Source organism: Falco punctatus (assembly GCF_963210335.1).
Source record: "Falco punctatus genome assembly, chromosome: 8".
NCBI lineage: Eukaryota > Metazoa > Chordata > Aves > Falconiformes > Falconidae > Falco > Falco punctatus.
The window spans coordinates 53,160,606-53,182,843 of record NC_137588.1 but is presented as its reverse complement, the minus strand read 5'-3'; the positions used below and the strand labels follow the sequence as shown (position 1 = coordinate 53,182,843).

Genomic DNA, 22,238 nt, shown 5'->3' with positions numbered 1-22,238 from the left:
AAAAATGAAAATAGATTATATTCCTATACAATACAAGGAATCCCCAACCTCTTTCACTAGGCATTAACTACATTTTGAGACATCCACACAATGTAACAGCCTACAGTTAAGAGAAAGCAGTAACAATGCAGAGTCACAACTAGCTTTAACTAGCCAGTTAAAAAACTTAATAGTTAATTAGTTCAAGCTTTTTCCTCAATCCAGTGGAATAGATTAGATCGTGCTACTCAGCATCTGTATCTTAGTTCTCCAACTATTTTATGTTACTGTTGCAGTTTGTATCACATTAGCTCAGTAACTACAGTGCACAATTTAGGAAGGAAACTAACATGTGCAAAGGCACACTTCACAAAAACCCACTCACACTAAAGCAGTTTACACATACAGATAGCTAACGGCAGCTCAGCAGCTTAATGCAAATGATATACATTCTGTATTCTTCTCTCTGTCTCAAAGAACACTGGCCATTCTGCAGAGCAGAAGGCCAAAACCTTTAACAGCAAACAAGACATCTTGCATTCAATCATATGCTCATTTTAAGACTACCAGAACGCTACTCACAGCAGCATGACACACTTGCTGATGATATTAATACAGCCAGGAAGCTAGAGCCTAGTACATGGAATCCAATTTAGGTTTCTAATAACCCAGCTTGCCCAATGATTTGGTATTTAGCAACAACTGAGCGCGTGCTAATTAGCGTGCTAACAGACAGCCTATCTACAAAGGTTAATACAGACTGTACCTTCTTGTGACAAAATTTCAGGACTAGGCAAAAAAAGCTGAGGCAGAAGTACGTAAGGAACATTGCAGATTCTAGTAATCAGTCTTGAAGCTACAAATCATCAGGCTGAGCTCCTGATTCCAATGCTGGATTAATGCTACAGGATCAGGGACTACAACCCCCCCAGATTAACGAATACTGCAGAGTAACTTGGGTGGGGGAATGATATGATGGAAAGAAGACGCAAGGTTCAAGAAACTCTCAGTAAAAAAACCTATTCGGTATCACCTTGAAGGAGAGTCCAGAACATAAGATGCAGCTTTAAATGCAACCAAGTACCAGAGACTGATACGCAGGTATACCTGCATGCAAGACTGAAATAAAGGATCACTCTGGCACACTGGAAGTGCTGTGAATTATAAAGTGACACTTGACACAGAAGTATCACAGATGCTGAAAGAGTGAAAATTTCTGAATTGCATAGTAGGTATGTTTTAGAATTCTGACTGAGTATTTTCCAACTATAGCAGTCTATACAGGAAAAAAAGCTAAAAACTTCTTAAACTAGTGATGTTGGAGCAGAAAACCTTGAGTGGAAGTCTTGCCATGATTTATTCGCAACCACAAAGCAAAGTGGTTCTACATTTGATGTTCTAGTGAAAGTCACCCTTGGAAGCCCAGAATGCTTTGAGCAAGAGTATGTAAACCCCAGTTTAAGTCAACTACACTGGCCAGACAGTTCAGGAAAGTGAGGGTCTTTGGTGCACCCACCACAGCTACCACTAGAGGTAGTTTCTCACTTACTGGTAGTTGGAGGGCATGTCTGTGCACTAAATTGGCCGTTTTGATACTAAACTCCTAAAGCAGATAGTATAAAGCTTCTATGTGATTACTATACTGCAAATGCAACTTCCCTACAAGCAAAGCCTAAGATCAAATGCAATCCCTTATTTTCTGATTAAAGCTTTCTGATCTGATGACAGCCTCCAATGTGTATTTCTCAACAGCTACTTTTGCAGGGCCTTTGCCCATTAGTTTAAACAAAATACTATGCCCTGAAGAAGGAAAACCAAACACTATACACATCAGTCAAAATTTTTACTGCACATTTGGTTACAAACACTTTAAACAAGTCAAAGTCTCCGCATGCTTTCTGTAATCCTGGGGATCTTGCCATTAATTAATGGTATGAAGGGACAAAGTCACAGTTCATGAATCAAAATAGTTAACACAGGAAGTGTGCTTCTAATACATAAATAGCTGGCATCTAGCCCTGTTTAGCACACACAGGGTAAGACTATTTTCTTCAGAAGAGTTATAGAAGTAATGATATTCTGACTCTTCCACAGCTACTATGACCTCTCTATATGAGACCTGAACAAGGTAATTCTGCATTGTCTCAAGATGTATGGGTAGAACCTCTTAAAAAAAAAAAGAATACAGCAATGAAGACCTGTTTTATGCTAGTCTAGTAACTGGATATTATTTTACAACACTTGATTTATCTGGGGAAGTTTAATCTGTTCCCTAGCTCGAGCTCATTTTGTATTTCTCACTCTAGATGGGTGGAAGACAAAGGAGTAAGTCCATCTTGCAAAGCACGAAGTTGGAAGATACAGCCTGATTTGGATGAGCACAGAACGTACTGATGCCAGCCAGCAGGAACACAGACAATCCCACATATAACCTCATACCACCTTAATTCTGTTTGTTGCACAACCACCAGGAAACTGGATAAGTAGGGCAAGATTTTTGCCAAGAGCAACTAGAGAAGCAGATCAAAATCTGTGCCTCAACAGATAAGAAAGTTTCAGAAGCAGACAACAGAAACCTGTCAGCTTGCATACAGCAGCTAGCTGCCTGGGACTTAACACATGAAGACTATCACTGTGGAAAGCTACGGTCTGATTCTATGGCCCAACTCCTGAGCTATGATTCATATTCAGCAATTTCCAGCTGTCCTGCTATGAACTGGCATATGCCTTCATTTCTCTCCAATTCATCTCTTCTTAAAGTCAGGAGTACTACATTTAACACTACAAGATAAGCGCATGCTTCTCCAAGACAAGAGCTAGCTGGAGTCCTTTCATTTTATAAGCACAATGAATGAAAACAGGAGAGTCCTCATTACACATTTGGAAAGATTTTGAATAAAAACTGCAAGGGAAGGAGTCTGGCTGAAGCGATAAAGAACTTCACGTGCATTCAAATACACTGCTGGAATCCTACAGGAAGGCAAGCAGACAGCCCTACACAGAAGCCCTGCTACTTCACTTCAGTGGCATATCTATCCTTCAACACATTCAATATATTGCCTTTGAGTCTTAAAGGACAAAAATAAAACCTGCTTCTGCATCTGAAAGAAATCACGTACATTTAGCCCTTTTTAATATCAAGTTTAGAAATAATTCCACAATTTAAACAAGCGCCACAGGGAAACATCTTAGTAATGTTACATGTTTGCCAAGTATGTCTGAATAATGCCAACATAAGAGGTGCTTTTGCAAGGTCTACATTCTCCAGGAAAGAAAAAAACAAAACAAAACAAAAATAAAGCACATGAATTTGGGGTTGAGGTTGGAATAGGAGACAGTTCAGACCTGGTTTAATCCTGAGAAAGATGGGTCCTGAGAAGTACTAACAGTCATGCTTCTTTTCCTCTTCCCCACTGGAGATTCTAAACACTGAACAAACAATAGAGGGTGGCAGTGCATCAAACAGTATTGCTTACATTGCAACAATGGCCGGCGCAGACAGGCAACACCGAGGCGTTCGAGAAAGAACAGGGTAGCCAAATGCCATCCTTCTTCCACCAAGCACTGTAGTTTTCAAAAAATTATGTATGTTTGTATTTTTAGTTTTTATTTTATTTTTTTTTCCAAGGAGAAAATTTGAAAGATGTGGTAAGGTAAATTTCAAACTGTGAGCCGCTCCAAAATGGCACTGCCTTGACCAGGGATAGCAATGGTGACATTTGGCTCTATTAAAAAAGGAAATCGAAGTTTTGCTTACAGAAGCATCCTTTAGTTCCACAAACTGCCCTTCCCCCAAAAGACATTTAGAAAAAGTAAATCTTCAGTAAGGAAGAGGTAGAAGGCATTTAGTCACCTTAAAGTTTACTTTCATAAGCATGCAGGGCTTATTTCTAGCAGAGCTGAAAATTCATCTTTTAAGGTGGGAGCAAAGTTTCTCCCAAACACCAAATCAAAATTTGAAAAAAATTAATTTAACTTTTTGAAAAATATAACTGACAGGAAGCTACTGGAACAAGATTACCATGCTATTCTAGTTTTTGTGGCTGATTTTCTTTAAACTGTGTACAGTAATCTCTAAAAAACCCAGAAATACACTTATAAAAAGAAACAAAGTAAATACTGCACAATGGCAAGTGTTCCCTAGATAAAGCACTTGATTCTAAACGGAAGCAACCAAATCCTCACCTTGCTCATGTAAATCTATCAATTTGAACTTCCCTTCAAGAATTACCTCCCTAACATCTACCACCATGCAACAGTAACAAAGCCCCTGCCCACAGCGTTTACCACCATATCATTGTGTGGTTCCCTAACTAGTCTACTAATAGAAAAAAAAATATAATGGTTTACAGGCAATTTTGTTTTTTATTTCAGCTGATGCAAATCTAATGTGTTCCTCCACTAAAGTAAGCACAACAGCAATTTCTAGGCCATTAATCCACATCAAGATGAAACAGAGTGCAGCAATGCCAACCTAGCATGACTGTGCAAAAGTATAGAAAAATGGCCCAAAAAGAACTGGAAATCAGAAACTAAAGTTAGGGGGAAAAAAAACCCTGAAGTTTTAAGTTATACTCTAAGTCATGCCAGAAAATTAAGTAGCCTAACTGCTCTATACAGCAGAGAAAAATAGAGCTCTACAGAGTTAAAAGTATGAAACTTGGGAACAAGCAAAGTTTAACAGCAACAGGATTACATAAAGACTGTCTTTCAGCTGGACTTACAACAAGCTTTTCCAACAATGGTTGTATCTAAACATTCAGTGCAGTGCACCTCTTCAGACAAGAGCTGTTATCTCATGTTACTCAAGCTTTCCCCTTCTAATGTTCATGGCCCTGAAGTTGGCATTCATACAGGCAAACAAAGGTAAACATTTTAAATACTAGTAGTGCCTAAAGAGATGAGACAATCTCAGATGGCATATAGAGAAGTGGGAATCTTGCTTCCAATAAACAGCTTGATCACGTACATTTGTCCTGAAGTTAATTTCTATTAAGTAGCATGCTTAATGCATTGCCAATGCTGCCTGTCTGCCCGAGCTCGACATACAAATTGCAGGATTAAGCACATTTCACTCCCGAGAACTAAAAATAAAATAGTGTTTTCTTCTATATAAGGTTTTCAACAGGAAACATGCACTTCTGACTACGTTTACCCATCCAAACAAGTGCAAAAACCTCAGCCCACCCACCCCCCACCTTTTTTTTTCCCCCACAAAGTAAATTGAGAGCAGTTTTTTTCTTGTACAACATATTCAGGTACTCTACAACTTAACAGTTTTCCATCAATATATTTGCATAATTTCATTTATTTATAAAAGCAACTGATCTACATGTTGGCTATTAGTCATATCCACAATTCTGATGGCTGAAGAGTTCTCTTTACCAGTCTGTCACTGCAGGATTTAATGCCCTGATGACTGGTAGGTCAGGAGCTCCCACGTTGGCAGAAATTCTTTTCAACCCAGGAAGTCAGCCCCAAAGCCAAAGACAAGATTTGACTTTATCATTGAGGGGAAAAAAATGCTATTATAATAGTCATTTCTATAATGAAACTCCATCATTGAGAAAAGTAGCTAAGTATTCTCTAGGGTTAGTTTATGATCTTGTTGCAATCATCTTGCAATCAAATGCATCTCACAGGGTGGGTCAGAGACCCACATGTGTATGCCACTGCATTTAGAAGCAGACACTGAGAAACCCAAGTTCTCATATCAAAGCACGGTTTAGCATCAAAACCAGCAGTTTTAGCAATGAGTTTCAAGAAGGTTGTGCATCTTGAATCAACTAACATAGCCATTTCCTTTGGATCTTTTAAACAAACAGCATTAGACTAACCTTATTACAGTGACGCCCAATACCCATTAGGAAGTTATCTGGTTTAATGTCTCTGTGTATAAAATTCTTTGTGTGCACATATTCAATTCTACTGATCATCTGTAAAAAAACAGCAACAACAAAACAGGTAAAGTTTCAATGAGAGCAATACAATTCACTTAAACCTTCAATGAAAATACGAATTTTTAGTTTTACCTTCCTGGGGACCTTAAGTTTATATATTTGCTTAATGAAAACCAAGTCTTTTTTTTATGCTGTTCAAATAAATGTATCTTTCTTACATGTTAAGACTCCATAATCTTGGTCAGGAAATAGCAGATTAAATACCTGAAACAACTTCCCAGACATTCAAGTTGATGTTCTAACTATAGTGTCCCATTAGAGAGCAATTTCTTTTTCTTACTTCAAACAAAGGTTTTCTATACTTACCACAAGACAATTTTAAAGCTCCCTCCCTCCCCTGTCCCAGTTATTTATTTATCATCAAGCATCACTTGTCCAGGTAACAGTTTTCACAGAGCAAGGAACAACTTGATTGTGGCCCATACTGTCATGTCTAGGGTACTGTGATCCAGGAATAACAGTCAGCAGTGAAGGTGCAGAGAAACTCTGGCACATCTGTATCATCATATACAATCATGTGATTTCCTGTGCATGAGATCACAGCACACGCATTTACGTGGTACAGCTTTCCAGATACCAAGATACTCTTCATGCAGTCTTTAGTGCATTGAATTGTTACAACATCATACCCTTGACAGCTGTTCTACTGGATTATGCCCTAAAAACCATTTCCGTGCACTGATATCCTAATTAGAGTTCATCATCCAAAGGAATACTGCAAGAAAAACCATACAGATTCCCTGGAGATGCTCTAACACCCAGACTTTAGCTAACTGAGCAGGCAAATGGCTCTCTAAAGCAACCATACCATTCACTTAAGGCAGCTGAGAACAGGGACAGCTGACCTCATATCCACACAAATGCCGTGAGCTTCCTTGGCCAAGAGCCTGGGATTCTACAAGCATCTGGCTAAGTGACAACTTGGTACTAACGTCAATTACATAACATCAGATGAAATTTAAACTACCATTGAAAATTCAACTCAAGAAACCCTCACTGCCTTTCAAGTAGCTGAAGATAGCACAATCAAGCTATTCATTAAATAGCAAGAAATAAATATGGCTGGCTATTTCAAACGCTGTACTCTCATGACCACGTTGAAAAAATATCAATTGCTAGAAAAAGATTTAACAGCCCTCAATTTTAGAGGCCTTGACTAAGTTGGAGATAGAGTGGCACCTCCACTAACAACTTTAAGGACTGTCTTTAAGTACTGCATCAATCAAAACAGTATTTATTAACTCATGGTCTGGTACTAGAAACTGCAGGAGGTTGTGAACGCATTGTGACATTCATTAAGAACAGACCCACAGACTTGCATGTTGCCCACCCGTCACTGCAGCTGGCCAGCATACAACAGGTTTCTATTGAATCAGACCAACCGTAACTGGAGACAGCTTCAGACCTTACAGCATCCCCATGGCTGATACTGAGAATGAATCCATCCATATTATTGTCAATACATTAAAGTTACCCTCGTCAGATGTGCAACATCAAGGAGCTGGTATCTGTGCTGCCCTCCCACCACAGGCCTACATTCAGTCTGTATGTCACAGCACACAGAAGCCACCATTACTTCATTCCTTTATAGGTCAAGTGTTCACTTAGCTACATACAACACCATTATTTAACCCACTTAAAAAGAACCAAATATGTCAAGGTTTTTAACTTTCTCACAGTAAGATTTGTACATACCTGGTCTGCTAACATAAGTACTGTTTTCATTGTAAACCTGCGGGAACAGAAGTTGAATAGATCTTCGAGGCTGGGACCAAGAAGATCCATAACTAGAACATTGTAGTCCTTTTCTTGACCATACCACCTGCAACAAAGGAAATTCATTATTCAGATTAGCAGGAACCCTAATGCAGCCCACGACTGAGTACAACCTCAGTAAGTTTGCAGATGACACCAAGTTGGGCAGGAGCGTTGATCTGCTGGAGGGCAGGAGACTCTGCAGAGGGAACTTCCCAGTGGGAAAGGGCCTGGGGGTGCTGGCTGATGGCCAGCTGAACATGAGCCAGCAGCGTGCCCAGGTGGCCAAAGTAGCCAACAGCATCCTGGCTTGTATCCAAAATAGTGTGGCCACCAGGACAGGAGCAGTGATCACCCCCCCGGCACGGGCCCAAATCCGAGCACAAGACAGACACAGAGGTGCTGAGGTGTGTCCAGAGATGGGCAATGGAGCTGAGGAAAGGGCTGGAGCACAAGTCCTGTGAGATGCAGCTGAAGGAACTGGGGTTATTTAGTCTGGAGAAATGGAGGCTCAGGGGGAACTTTATTGCTCTCTACAGCTACCCAACAGGAGGCTGTAGGCAGATGGGGGTCAGTCTCTTTTCCCAAGTAACAAGCAATAGCACAAGAAACAGCCTCAAGTTGAGCCAGGGAAGGTTAGACTGGATATTAGGAAAAATTTCTTCACTGAGAGGGTGGTCAATCATTGGACCAGGCTGCCCAGGGAGGTGGTGGAATCATCACCCCTGGAAGTGTTTAAAAAACACATAGGTGTGGTGCTTTGGTGCTTAGGGACATGGTTTAGTGGTTGACTTTGCAGTGCTAGGTGAACAGTTGGACTTCATGACCTTAAAGGTCTTTTCCAAACTAAATGATTCTATGATTCTATACCACTAGCCCTCTTGGCTGCAAGGGCACATTGCCGACTAATGTTTAATCTTGAAAGCTAACCAAAAACTATAGTGTCTTATTTTTCCTGGAAACGAAGTCTGAGGACAAAACAGAATACAGAAGTGGCAAGTGTGTGTATAAATTTTCCCTTAATAGGGAACACTACTGTACTTCAGCAGCAACTGAAATGACAAACGGCAAAATGAAAATGCAATCAAAGCAGAACATCAATATACTGAGGTGCATGTACCAAGCCTGATGTGAAACTCATCTGCAGAACACCTTACGGTCTCATCATTTCCTGCATTATTTAACTTCACATAAACATCTTTACATGCTTTAGACTTTGTTTTTAGGTATGACTTCTCTGCAACATACAAAAGCAGCTTGTGCAGTTAGCTTATATACTACCTTGCTTCATTTATCCAAATTTAAACAAACAGCAATCACATTCTACTGTCCTACCAAGTAGAAGATAAACAACTCTTTACCAGGTTTTCAACATAATGAAGAGAGAATCACTTAAGTGTCATAGAAGTAAAAATACAAATGTAGCAAAGTATCAGTTGCAACCAAACACTGAAACCCACCTGTAAGTATCAGATATATCAATTCGGGGCAAAACCCCCAAACATTACCACTGCTGTGAGAACAAGCAGGAGGCCTCCCATGCATATTTTTCTTTCCAATCCATGTCTAGCATTTCCATCATAGTATTACTTTACGTATCTCTAACTGGGGGATAGTATTTCCCCACCTAAGCTGTCTGAGAAGACCTGGAGTCGCACCCTTCATTTCTGCAAATCTTGGCTGGGAATTTCCATACTTTAAACAGACACTGAAAGACAGAACCTGAACATTCTTCTCTACAGTCCTTCTGGACATTCCAGATCCCTTCAGTTAAGCAAGAGCTGTGTGAAAATCTGTTTATGAAGCTCTGCTGAGTACTGCTACATCGCTGGAAAGATTCACACCTTGTCAATCAAAGGGCTGCACTGTACCTTTGCTAGGCACCTAGTCCTTATGGCAGGGACCTAGTACCAGGTGTCAAAGGATAAGGCACTGACCAACTTCCTCCTGGAGATGTCCTAAGTTTCCAACAACAGTGATGCACAAGATATACCAACAATATACCCCATAATAAGAGTATGTAGATAAAAAAAAAATAAAAAATCAAAATTCAGCTCAAACACAGTGGTAGCTCGGGCTTAGAAGACCTATATAGACATTTTATTTCCACTTTAGGCAATGACTCCAGGAGACTAATGCATAGTTGTCTGGAAAATAGTTACCACTGATAAAGCTGACAAATTCCTTGGTACTCACAGGATTCCAAGCTTAGCCAGGATAGCAAAATAAAATGTTTACAAAATCACAGAGAAAATATTCTATATTTGGGTATGTTTCAGTAACTACTGGCCTGTACCTTCCTACTGTCAGGATTCTAGCAGAAACTATGCACTTTGTAATGCATTGTTATAAATTTGATGAAAGTTATAGATGAGCTATGGATCGTATTGTTTTACAGATCAGTCTAGTACCTTTAGTCACTCCCTGCATCAAGAGGGGATGCAGAAAATACGTATTTTTAAAGCAGTCATTCAAATGAAACATCAAAAGTTTTCCTCCATCATGTCAATGACCATACCAATACTATAAGCACTATTTTTATCAGTTTCTGCCTTCTAAAAATTCATTGAATGTACTATGATGTACAAAAATACCCCCAATTTACAAGTGACTCAACTAGGAAAGCATGCTGATGGTATTATTTGATAAAGTCTAATTTATGAAAAGGTTAATATCCACACTGCAACCTGACACCAACTCATGAAACACGCATTTTGAGAAAACCTGTCTAGCCAGGCCCTTTTAAGGAGTGATCAGAAGCTGATTTCAATTGCAAGAGCAATCAATAAAAGTATTTAAAAAATGCTACACAGAGATGGAGAAAAAGTAAAAATGAGATGCTGTTCAGATGCTGAGTGTAATTGTTCAGTACAGTAATGGTTCAGTGCCCAAGAGACTGCAGTATAAGGGAAAAGGATCAAAGATCAGTCTTCAACTGAGCTAAGAAAATTTAGTTACAGCATCACAGAAAAAGTGAAGCTGATGAAAAGGAAGCTTTTTAAAATGTAGCTCCCAAGGCAGGCATCTGGTTCCTCTATAGGGATCTCTCTGCTTAGTAAGTGCAGTAATTCAGGTTGATTGCACAACCTCCAATTGGCCTACTTCTACATATGCACAAGAAAATTTTAATCTCCTGACCATTTTGCACTGGTGGAAAGCAGAATCAGTTCTGCAAGACAAAAATAAGATGGGACCTCTTCACATTTCATTTTCATGCCTACCTGCATATAATTTCTCACAGAAGGTTGCCGCATCCATTTCACTACTGAAAACTAAAACTTCTGCTAGGGTACTGGAGTAACTTGTGCTTTATTTACTTTGCTAACACTGCAAGTAAATTTTCATTTCCCTTGGAATGTTTCCAAGGAAAACAGGATTAAGTAATAAAGGCTACATCATGTCCACTCAAAGTCTAGTAGCTGCTACTACTGGCATCTCCGAGGAAAAGTGCTGGAAGTCATGGCTCTTCTTAGGAAACCTTGAGTATTATGATAGGTAAGAGCTTGGCAAATACTCCTTACTCCCATATTTGCATATCAATATAAAATGGCATATAAGAACACGTTTTGGATGAGCACAAATTCAGAGCACTTTGGACATGCGAGTTTTAACACTACTGGACTAAAGTGCAAAACAGTATGGCAATAAACTGAGCACAATTCTAAAAAAAACCAATTACTGCCTCAAAAAAATCTTCAGAAGTTCTAATACTGTATCAGCCATGAAACCTGTAGTGAACTACTAATATGAAGGAATGATCCATACAAAGTCTTGGGCAACTGTTAGGTAACACTAACATCTCTGAGCACAAGCATCCCACATCCGTTAGAGCATCGTGGACTTTATTTTAAGCACACTTGGAGGTATTCCCTCATACTCAACTTTAGGAAGCAACAGCAGCAACACATTTTAAGCAGGGAAAGTTTTGCAGGGGAGTGGACAGTGGGAACAAGAGATTTAACTACTTGACAGTTCACTTTGGGTAGGTAATAACTCTGCATATAGTTATATATGGTGTATTATTTCAAAAAGAAAAATTACTAGGCTAGAAAAACTATTTCTCCAATTCATTTTCACTGTGCTGTATGTCCCCACTAGGACATATTTCTTAAATAGACAATTTTGATAGCACAGGTCCACTTACACCTACTCATGCCAAAAAGCCCACACAAAGTACGGATTATTATCAGCTTTCCTGAAGAACAGCAGTAGATTATCTTATTGAAGACTACACAGAACATTAATGGGACAGTATTATTATGAAGAGTTAAGACTTATTCTTGAATGGACGGCGTAACGCTGTAATACCTGACACAGCTGTTAAGAACCCCAGTCTACATTCATGCCATAAAGTGTGCCCAAGTTCATGCATGCATGAAAATGCTTTGTCACTCTCCCTTGCCTTATCTGTTTAAAGCTACAGGTAAAATTACTACAGATCAGTTAGAATACAGTAAATACCCTTTATGAAGCTGTCTGTCAAAGCATGGATAAAGATTGAACAGTGACCTTAATATGACTTCAGTGACTAGCCTAATTTGGAAGACCAAGATTCACCACATCAAGTTTCCAAATCACGTGGTTTAGCAGCCTGATGTATTGCCCCAGTATATGCACTGGGCTGAAATTCTGTAACAGCTTGATTTTCAGTATTTGTAGCTATATGCTGAACATCTAGGTCATATAACACAGGGGTCTGAAAGTATTTGGTTTCCAAATACTACATAGTAAAGTGGGTATGATGCCAGACCACATGACAAATGAATGCTTACTTGAACTCATGTGGCATGTTTTGTTTTGTTTTTTCATTTCCCTGACTAACCCCGAGACAAACAAGTGAAGTACTGCTGCACATCACTTAGTAACAAATCTAGCACTTAGTAACAAATACCATAGTTATGTCTACCCAAACTTAAGAATTCATTTGTTTTTCAGAACTGCATCAAAAAGTGTATGATGTCTACTTCAGCAATTGCATATTTTTTAAATCATGTCAATGAAAAATAAACCTTTGAGAAAATACTTGTTAATAGCTTGTTTTGTTTGGTTTGTGGTTTTTTTTTTAACTGATAAAATATTTAATTTGGTTATTATAACATTCTCTTCACATCCAGCATATCTTTCAAAGAAAGGGTCTGACTAAGGTAGGCCAACTAGCAAAGAGAGGTGGATGAAGGGCTAAAAGAATTCAGACGGGCCATGGAATTACAGTCCCAGTTTCAAATTACTGTACCACTTCAACAATTCTAGCAGACAATCGGTGGTTTCATCCATTACATTACCATTTTTATCACAACAAGGTAACAAACCCAACACAACTATCAGAGCTGTATGAGCTGGTCATGTGAGGAATAAAATAAAAGGCTTTGGAAGACTCACAGGGAAAAAATAATCTCAAATTCAGATCAAGATGAATTACTAAATAACTGTCAAGAAACCCCAAATCCCATGCATTCTGAAATCATGAAGGCAGTAAAGGCATTGTCACCATTAGCCTAATGGCCTCTCATTTTGTCTACAGCTTACTATATACAAAACCAAAACATCAATCAGCTCAGTGTCACAAGAAACTGTTCCTACTACCAGAGCAATAAGACTATTTTGTTCCAGCTTAATAAAAGCTCTCCTCAATCAACACCTGCTTTGCAAGGCAACCTATCCTTCACTAAAAGCTTCCGTTAATTCTATCACTGACTATTCCAGTGGAGGATGTGGCAACCTGGAATTACAAACAGAACTGCACAGTCATGCTTTGTGAGACAAAAAAAAAAAAAAAAAAAAATCTCTCCTAGTGTCTCACTGCAAGGAAGTACAATGTTTCTGTAACAAGACTTGAATGAACTCAAACCTTTAGACTTCCTGAAGCCCTTATAGTCAGATAAAAAAAAAAAAAGGCTGATTTTGACTTCTTCAACATTACATAAACTTTTGCCACTTTCATAACTCGTAGTATATGACCCTATGACCCTCAGTGTAGTCCTATGCAATTGTTTCCCAGCACTTGGGCTTTCAAACACCGAATAGAAGAGTTCACATGAGAAAACTGGAGACTGTCAGAACTACAGTGGATTACCAAAGCTATTAAAACAATAAGAATACGGTGAACAAGCAAGCTGGAAAGAACTTACGACCCGAATTACCTGAGATCACCTTATTAGTAAGTTTGACAAGTCAGCAGCCACACAACGGTGAATAAATATGCAAGTCTGGAAGGCCTAAAAAAAAGGATTCAGACAACCTACAGAAAACCAAATGACACTGAACTGATGAACACTCTGGAACTGTATTCCATTTCTGCAAGCACTAAGTCATTGATACAAAAGTCTCTGAACTAGGCATTAGTCAGATGCTGTGACTAAACAGAAAACACAGACCTCCCTATAATCATATAGCTCTAATATCAGACATCACTGGAAAATAGTAAGTAATCCTAACCAGTAAAAGTACAGGTATTCTACACAGAAACTGCAAAGCAATTTGTATCGATGCTTAAGGTACTGACGTGCAAGCCCTATCACCAACATTCAAGAGAGGAAATCCAAATCAAAACAGGGAGAGACAAGTGACTTCAACAAAGTTGGGAAGGCGGTGACCTCTGTGATCATGTATTCAAACAGCTCAGGAAGGCAGCTATAGAGTTATGCAACTATTCTTCATAGATATGGGAGGACTGTGATGGGGAGGTTATTAAAAAAACCTCAGAGAAGAAACAACTATAGGCTGACTGCATATGGGTACAAGGGTTTATCTTTAGGCACAGAAGCATGCTCGCTCTCTCTGTCCAACAACAGAATCATGAGCACTGCTGTGCTAGCCTAGAAAGTTTTAACACTGCACCTGATTGATTCACAGAAAGAACAGCATGTTGTCCAAAACAGGTGCTGGATTTGGACCAAAGTGGGTTTTTCTGGTCCCATGTTCCAGACTTCTCACGACAGACATCTCCTGACAAAATGGTGTTTCAGACAAATTGGTAAGTTTATTCTGCTGTAAAAATATACTAATTTGAGCCTTAACAGATACTGAAGCAATACAAATAAGAAAGGTAATTTATCATCACAAATTCATGCCTGAATTGACACATTTTATATTTCTAGTTTATCTCCCCTGAAGCTGGAAAATCACTTAACTGTTAGCCAGCTAAGAGTAATATAAATGAACTTAACGTAATATGGCATGACTGATATACTGAAGTGGAATATTTAGCAGGTGTCATCTAACATTAGTTGCCATGGTGAGTATGAATTAGGCCACCCAAGTACTAAATAAAGAAACAGCAATGAACACCCTACGTTATGAAGTTAGATAGACTCTATAAATAAAATTCTGTATCACTTTTTGTACAGTTATGAGAGAAATATGAATATGTGAAGTACAGCAGTGCAACTCATCTCCTAAGCAGTAAGGTCATTTCATCAGCTTAGTGTTATGTTGCATACATACTCCCATGTAGTTGTCTTACTGTTTTGCTAGCTGTTTTATGAAGCGCATTAACGCCTAAGTCAAGTTTCTTCCATAAAAACCAGAAGGTTCAGTTCAGTCAAGAAGGTAAGCCATTAATCTGCAACGGGTACAAGAAACGTCACTGAGGAAGACAAGTGTTTCAGTTGTACCTCTGCTGATCACCTGTTCCATAAGAGAGCAACACTGAACTGAAATGGCATACTTTTGCAGCTGTGTCTGCAAATGCTGAGCTAAGGCAAGGAGGAAAAAAAAAGAAAAAAACAAAATTGAAAAAGTTCAGCTTCATTTGTTTTCAAACTGTGGTCTCTCTTGGATGCTTCTAAGGAGTCCATGAAGACCAATTAAGACAGAAGTTTAGATAGCTGTAAAACATGAAATACATTTTGTTTAAAGACAATCTCTCAGTAGAAAAATTGTAGGTATTAATTTAAAAGACTAGCTTTCAATTTTACTTCGAGACCAGAACAAGAGGCTTCATCTTATCTGCTAGAATGGTTCTGCCCTTCAGTACGCAGCTTTAAGTAGTAACAGAAGGTTCATTAATAGGAGGTTCTATTGCTAGAACCTTCCTTCTCATTACTTGCAGACCTAGATTAAAGTATCAGTCTTACCAATGAAAAGATGACAGAAAACTTTTCAGACTTTATCTGACTACTAGTTTTGGGTTCAGGTTTTTTGTTGGGCAGGAGGCACTGAGAGGGCTGGGGTTTTGTTTGTGGGTTTTTCTGTGTGGTTTTTTTTTTTAGTGTGGATTGGGTTTTTTTAATGCTGCAGGGATTTATTGGGAAAACAGTTTAAAATGAACGTCTTTGAGAAGTGTATTTACAGATTTTTATATGCTGCTTAAAGAGATCAAAATTTCAAGTGCTCAAGGAAAAATCTGTTGTGAGAACAACCTAAGATTACCAAACTTGACCACATTTTTCCATTACACGTATTACTTTGTCAAGATGAATATAGGTAGAGTTTGTTATTAACAGATTATCTAGCAACATGGCAGTAACCAACCAGACCAAAAATTGTACATTTTTATAATTTTCTTTTTTTTTTTGCCAGAAACTTTACAATATACTTCACTATTTAGAAGATTGCGTAGTGATACATGTGTGACGATACTGAATTTCTCAGCATTAAAGTATTTGGCAAGAACTTACTACATTGAAAAGTTCAGAAGTGTAAGGATTTTCTTTTTCAGTTTGCAAGAGAACGTTGAAAAAAAAAGTGAATCTGGTAGCTTTTGGGTCTTTAACTCACGAACAACTCAATTGAATTATCACCTTGATTAGCCTCACACGCTGTACAGTATCTCTTCGGCCTTGCCCACACAAGAACACATGCAATATCTGTTTCACATTCACTATGCTCTCCCTCTTCCTGCTCTTAAGGAACACTTCCGATACATCACCAATAGCCACAGCTGGTTCCAGCACAGTTGTTTTCCATTTGAAACAAATAATGAAAAAAGTAATCCCATGATAATGTCAGAAGAAAAATATGAAGCCCACTTTTCTTTCAAAAGTACATCTGAAAGAGTACCTAAAGGTAACAGTCATAAAGGATACAAACAATAGTTGATAAAACACCATAAATGGCAAAAATCAAGAGTGACTGTCACTGGTAATTCAAATAATCGCTTTTGTCAAGAGTGCTTTAACAGTTACACTATGGACAAAACAACACACAAAAATAACCAGACTGCTGCATTCCTCCAAGCCAGAACCAAGAATCTGGGAATAAAGGTAGATAGTCCAAACTAATAGGATCAGTATCCAGTTAAAAAGATTACAGCTAAAAATGCTTTGTCACTGAAAAAGAGAGAAAAAAGAAAGAGACAGCTGATGGCTGAGAACAATGAGAATAAGCCCAGCAGAATACCACGGACTTTGCATTGTGTCCTAAAGGCAGATCAGATTGTTAAAATGTTAAGCTTGGTTCAAGAGCCTTTTGTGAAAAATGAAGGTAATAATTAAGCAAAATTTGTATATCAAGAACAAGCCACAGCTTAAAAATCTGTAGAGCAAATATTTATATAAGGTTTTGTGAAACTCAAGACAAGTTCAGAAACTTTGCTACTCTTCCAGGAAACAACAATGAGCAGCTAAGTCAAAGATTTGCAAGTCTAAAAGGGTTTAGAATATTCAGAGAATAAATAAAGCCATCCCAGCCTCAATTTTTGCTGTTTTATGTGCAAACAACATGTTCTGTTACAGTGGGAGTACCAACAGCACTTGTTCACCCTCCACGACAAGTAAAGGCTCACAGTTGATCCCACAAAATTAAGTAGTATTAAAAAACTTCTAACTCCAAAGCTGAGATTTTGCTCATTAGCTTCCCCTGCAGTCAGCCAGAAAGGCTATCAAATAAACCTTCAAGGCTATGAAAAAAAAAAAAAAGTAATTGCTTGCTTCTAGATAATTTAAGTGACACTCCAGATATGCTATCTTATCATTACAGAGTTCACAATCACATCTAAAGTGCAGAAATCAGTTTTAATAACAGGTGCCCAAAATGAATGAGCAAGCCATACTTCACCTATTATTTCAGCTTTGTGAGTCAAAGAACCACAGCAGACCACTTCAGCAAGGCAAAGCCACGTAATGCAACCTCTAGTAAGCTGACCTTGGCCACTGCATTGCTTAAGTAGATGAAAAAGAGAACAAGTCGTTCATGCTTGAATAACAAATGCAACATTACGCACCTCTGTTTCCCAGAAGTGTTGCACAGATAAAAATGCTATTGAGCCCAGCTTATACAACTGGAAAAGCTCAGAATGATTCCTTAATTTTCTATCAAATGCTCTGTTCGTGCTGTTGTTGTTTAAAGGTGTCGCATTACAGAAATTTTAACAAATATATTGAAAGACTTTCCTTCAACTTGATTCATCCTTCTACAGAGCTGAGAAGAGCTTATTCTGACTTGACAGCATATCATTATAAAACAATAGCAGAACATGTGTTATCAATTACACATGCAAAGTGACCTAAGTACAAAGTCATACATTCTCCCAGCTTCACTGCTGCCAAAAACACATCAGGAAAGCTTGAACTGTCCGAAAGAATATGCACAGTAATTTCACTTTGGTCTTAACTCTTTGCAATCACCTATTCAAAGGCGTATCCTTATTAATCCACCTCAGTGATACACATTATTTGGTAGGCCAGGTCCTCCGCCTTGGACTCTGCGTACCACGGGCTTAGTTCTACAAACATGTACATTCTAACATTTATCGCAAGAACTGTGTTGGGTTCCCTGCTCAGCATCCTCTTTCAGGAAGATAAAAATACTATTTTAGGTTTCTTCAAACATCACAAGGTACATCTACAAACATCACATCGTACAACTAGTAACATAAGCCTAGTCAAAGAACTTGTCAAGCAGCACCTGGTAGGTACAAACAGTATGTAACAAAGTACAAAAAAAGTATAAAAAGTTAACGCTGCTTCTGAAGACAATGAGAAAGGTGATTCCAAAAATTTTCTGACAGACACTATTTTAGAAAAGTGTTACTTAGATTTAACACTGAGAACCTGAAAGTGAGTAACTTTAAGACTCACTGACATTATCAAATAGATCACACACCTTTAGCAAAATGAGCCCATGAGAGTTGTTTTGAGTACTGCCTCAGCTGTCCATTCTATATTCACATTCTTGTAATCCTGTATTATTGGGGGTAGGGGGGACAGTATGTGTTAAAGAAAGGTTGTGGTTCCCCTGTAGTGGTGAGACTTCTGAACTACAGCCACTGGTTATACAGAAAACAAAGTCAAATACCAGAACACCAAACACAGAGGAAAGAAAACTTAAAAGATGATTGCTGCAATTGAAGCTGGAAGCAAGTTTCTCAACATGCAAGATTACTTCCAGTATTTCAGCTTTAGAACACTCTCACAGGGCATTTTAAACAAAACCATTAACTTAAAACAGTAATTCATGTCTGTTACATGGAAAAGTTGAAAAATTTGCAACTTAGCCTTTGTCATAGCACCAAATGTTCTTAACTATTTTAATAAAGTAAATGAATGTCTGCTTTTCCAGTTTTGTGATGAAACACCTGATATCTGCTTGCTTTGGCTGTTTTCCCAGTTATCCCTGTTTCAGCATGCAACTATACTGTGATAGCATTCCAAAATGCAATTTCTATTCCTTCAGTTGTGAAACAAAGGCACCCATATTTGAAGAAAAGGAAGCTGTAGCCCAAAATAAAGACTAAACCTGTTTTCAAGTAAGCAACTCTGTTAAAGCTGCAAGTATTCTGCTTAATTCAGGTATGTTTATTCTATTCCTGCAGGCTGTAGTGAATGAGGACAGATGGCCACGACAACACTGCCTCCTCCACTACATAGCCCCAGCTTACTTTCAGGACTACAGCCAGTGTTCAGGGGTGGCCATGGAAGGGGAAGAGCTATTAAACCCAGAAATGCAGACTTGGTTTGGGTTTTGCTAGAATTAATACATGATCTAGAATTTGTCATCGTTATAACCTTGCAATAGACCCTACAGGCCACTATAGGTGCGCATACAACAAAGTCTGGGAAGGGTTAACAGATTAAATGGAATCCACAGTTTGACCCCATATCCAAAGTGAAATAGTTTCTAGAGCTCAAGGAACAAAATTCTTTTATGACATAGTGCAAATGTAAGAAATACTAACTTTAAAAATAACTATTAACAAAGTTTCAAAAAAAGAACAACTTCTTGTACAAAGTCTTTCTGGAGAAAAATGAAGTTTCATTTAATCTATTTTGATGCATAGATTCAGTAGTTGGGAACGAACACAGCAGAACACCTCTGCCTCAAGAGAGGTAACTCCTCCTAGAGTCTGCTGCACCAGCGATTTTCTTCTAGATCAGGAAATTATTAAACACTATTGAAAGTTTCAGACAGAATATGAAACAAGGAAGCCGCATAAGGAGCAATTGGGAGGGATTAATCTTGGCACTTTTAACTGTACGGAAATCCTAGTGACGCATCTGTTGCGGGTAACAGAAAGGGGCTGCCATTTCATTCCTGGTTGAGGTTCTCTGCAGTCTCAAGCCTTGCAGCACATAACTATGAAAGGAAAAGATGCATGCCTGAGCACGTCCCTTGTCCCAACAAGAGAAGGGGGAGGGTTAATCACGTCCATCCGCCATTTTCTGAGCAGAGGAGGAAGACATGTTGGAACAAAAAAAAAAAAAAAAAAAAAGAAGAAAAAAAAGCAAGCAACAAAAGAAAGCAGCCATTTCCAGTACCGGCTCCAAACTCTCAATTCATCAAGAACAACACTGGCTCTAACTGAAAGAGTCTCTCACTGTTCTAATAACAGGAATTTCTCACAGCTCAGGAACTGCTAAAGATCTCACTTTCAAAGCACAGTACAAATGGACAAGACAAGACAGGGGGCTAGTGGGGAGAGCACCCAACTAGTAGTAAAGCTTAGAAAGAGAGCAGTTTCCCCCCCCTCAACAGCCCAATCCCTCCCAGATAAATCTGTTTTTAATGGCAATGTCCTGCCTCACCCGAACATTAAAGAAAAGTCACTGTACTGGCTTACATGAATGTTTCCTACCGTATATGTGGGATGCCAACTCCTCCCTGCAGAATCTTGTATAGTTTGCTTTCATACAGGAGCTGGGGATGTCTAGCCTTCTGAGACTCCAACTTTACAGCAACTTCCTACAGTGAGAGGGAACAAGGAGTCAGAGCAGAGTGTCCACCAAGCACAGCCTTGCCACCGAGGTTTAAGGGGCACAGCACTTCAATATTCCCCACACACCCCTGCTGCTGATTGAGGTATAATTTTTTAAGCTCTCAGTGTTCAACGTCCTGCATTTTGTTGTGTCTTCAAATAAAATCCGTATCGTGATGATTTGTACATTAATATCCATCCCAGGTCATGAAACTGAGCTGGAGATGTAGTCTTCAGATCCGTAAGTCAGGAAGAAAATACGTGGGTGTTTCTTCTTTACAGCTCAGAGCCGTGAGGGGGGAGGAAGAAAAAAAACCATGAAAAAAAGAGCTGAAGAAACAGGGGATCTTCTTTGTTTCTACTACTCTTGATGAAAATGAGATAAAGTGTTCCCCAACTGAGAGACAGACAGATGACTGGCGGGAGAGGGACGACTTTGGCCGCTCATAAAAGACAAAGTACATTTTCCCACAATGGGGGTCTCCTCTCCCTACCATTCGCAAGCGAGCTATGCACCACGACCGCACGGCTCTGCTGTCGGGAGGGGCAGTGCCACCCGCCCGGCGATGAAGGCCCTCGGACCGGGGGGAGCCCCTCACCCCCGGCTATGCACCTTCAACTCCCCCACCCCGCGGAGGGCGACTGAGCCACCCTAGCGAGCCAGGGCCGCCCGATGCCTCGCAGGCAGCGACACCGGGAGCAAGGGGAGCAAAACCACGCTTCAAGTCGGCCTCAGGAAGGTTATCGCTGGTCTCCGGTTCCCCCCGAGGTGCAGAAGGGACCGCGCCGACGGGCCCAAGGAGGCGAGGGAGTGCGAGCCGCCCTTACCTCCCCGTTGGTGATGTTGATCGCCAAATAGATGTCCCCGAAGGAGCCCGACCCGATCTTCCGCACCAGCTTGTATTTGCCTCCGACAATGAACTCGGCCTTGGAGCCGCTGCTACTCGCCATGGCGAGGGGCGGCTGAGGGGCCCTCCCGGCGCCGAGAGGTTTGGGGGGAGAAAGAGGGCTCTACCGCCGCCCCGGAGGGGGGGGGGGGGGGGGAAGGGGCAGGGGAGGGAAAAGAGGGGGGGAGGGGGGCAGAACAAGGCAGGCGGGTCCCCGCCGCTCAGCTCCAGCCGGGCCCCTCCGGCGGGCGCCCCCCTCCGCGGCTCTGTCCCGCTCCCTGGCCGGGCGGCACTCGGCTCTCAGAGCCCTCCAGAAAAACGAGAAACGGACACGGAGGTGCTGTTAAGGGTAGGAAAGGGCAGGGGGGAAGGGGAAGGGAACCGCGAAGCCCTCTGGCTCCGCCGGGTCCCGGCCGCCGCCGGTCCCTCACTCGGCCGCCGCCGCCATCTTGTCTCTCAACCGCTGCTATCGCAGACACAAAATGCCCCCAGCCTGCAGCCGCCGCTTCTTCACCGCGCGGGGCA

The 22,238-nt window shown here is 40.1% G+C and overlaps 1 protein-coding gene across 5 annotated transcripts in view; it reads right to left on the bottom strand.

Annotated features, from left to right (window-relative positions):
* CSNK1A1 (casein kinase 1 alpha 1) overlaps positions 1-22,219 on the bottom strand; it is a gene marked incomplete at its 3' end in the record, with an annotated part of 37,191 nt that extends 14,972 nt beyond the window's left edge. For 2 of the 5 annotated variants that reach the window (XM_080398031.1, XM_080398030.1), the window contains exons 1-5: positions 21,655-22,219; positions 20,707-20,813; positions 7,635-7,761; positions 5,817-5,915; positions 3,325-3,408 (exon numbers count right to left, since the gene is read on the bottom strand). In XM_080398031.1, the coding sequence (XP_080254157.1) occupies positions 3,325-3,408; positions 5,817-5,915; positions 7,635-7,761; positions 20,707-20,813; positions 21,655-21,777 (540 nt within the window). In that variant the 5' untranslated portion in view covers positions 21,778-22,219. Of the gene's footprint in view, positions 1-3,324; positions 3,409-5,816; positions 5,916-7,634; positions 7,762-20,706; positions 20,814-20,913; positions 21,581-21,654 lie in introns of those variants that run through there. The other 3 variants (XM_080398029.1, XM_080398033.1, XM_080398032.1) reach the window with 3 other exon arrangements.
* Between the last annotated feature and the right edge of the window lie 19 nt (positions 22,220-22,238).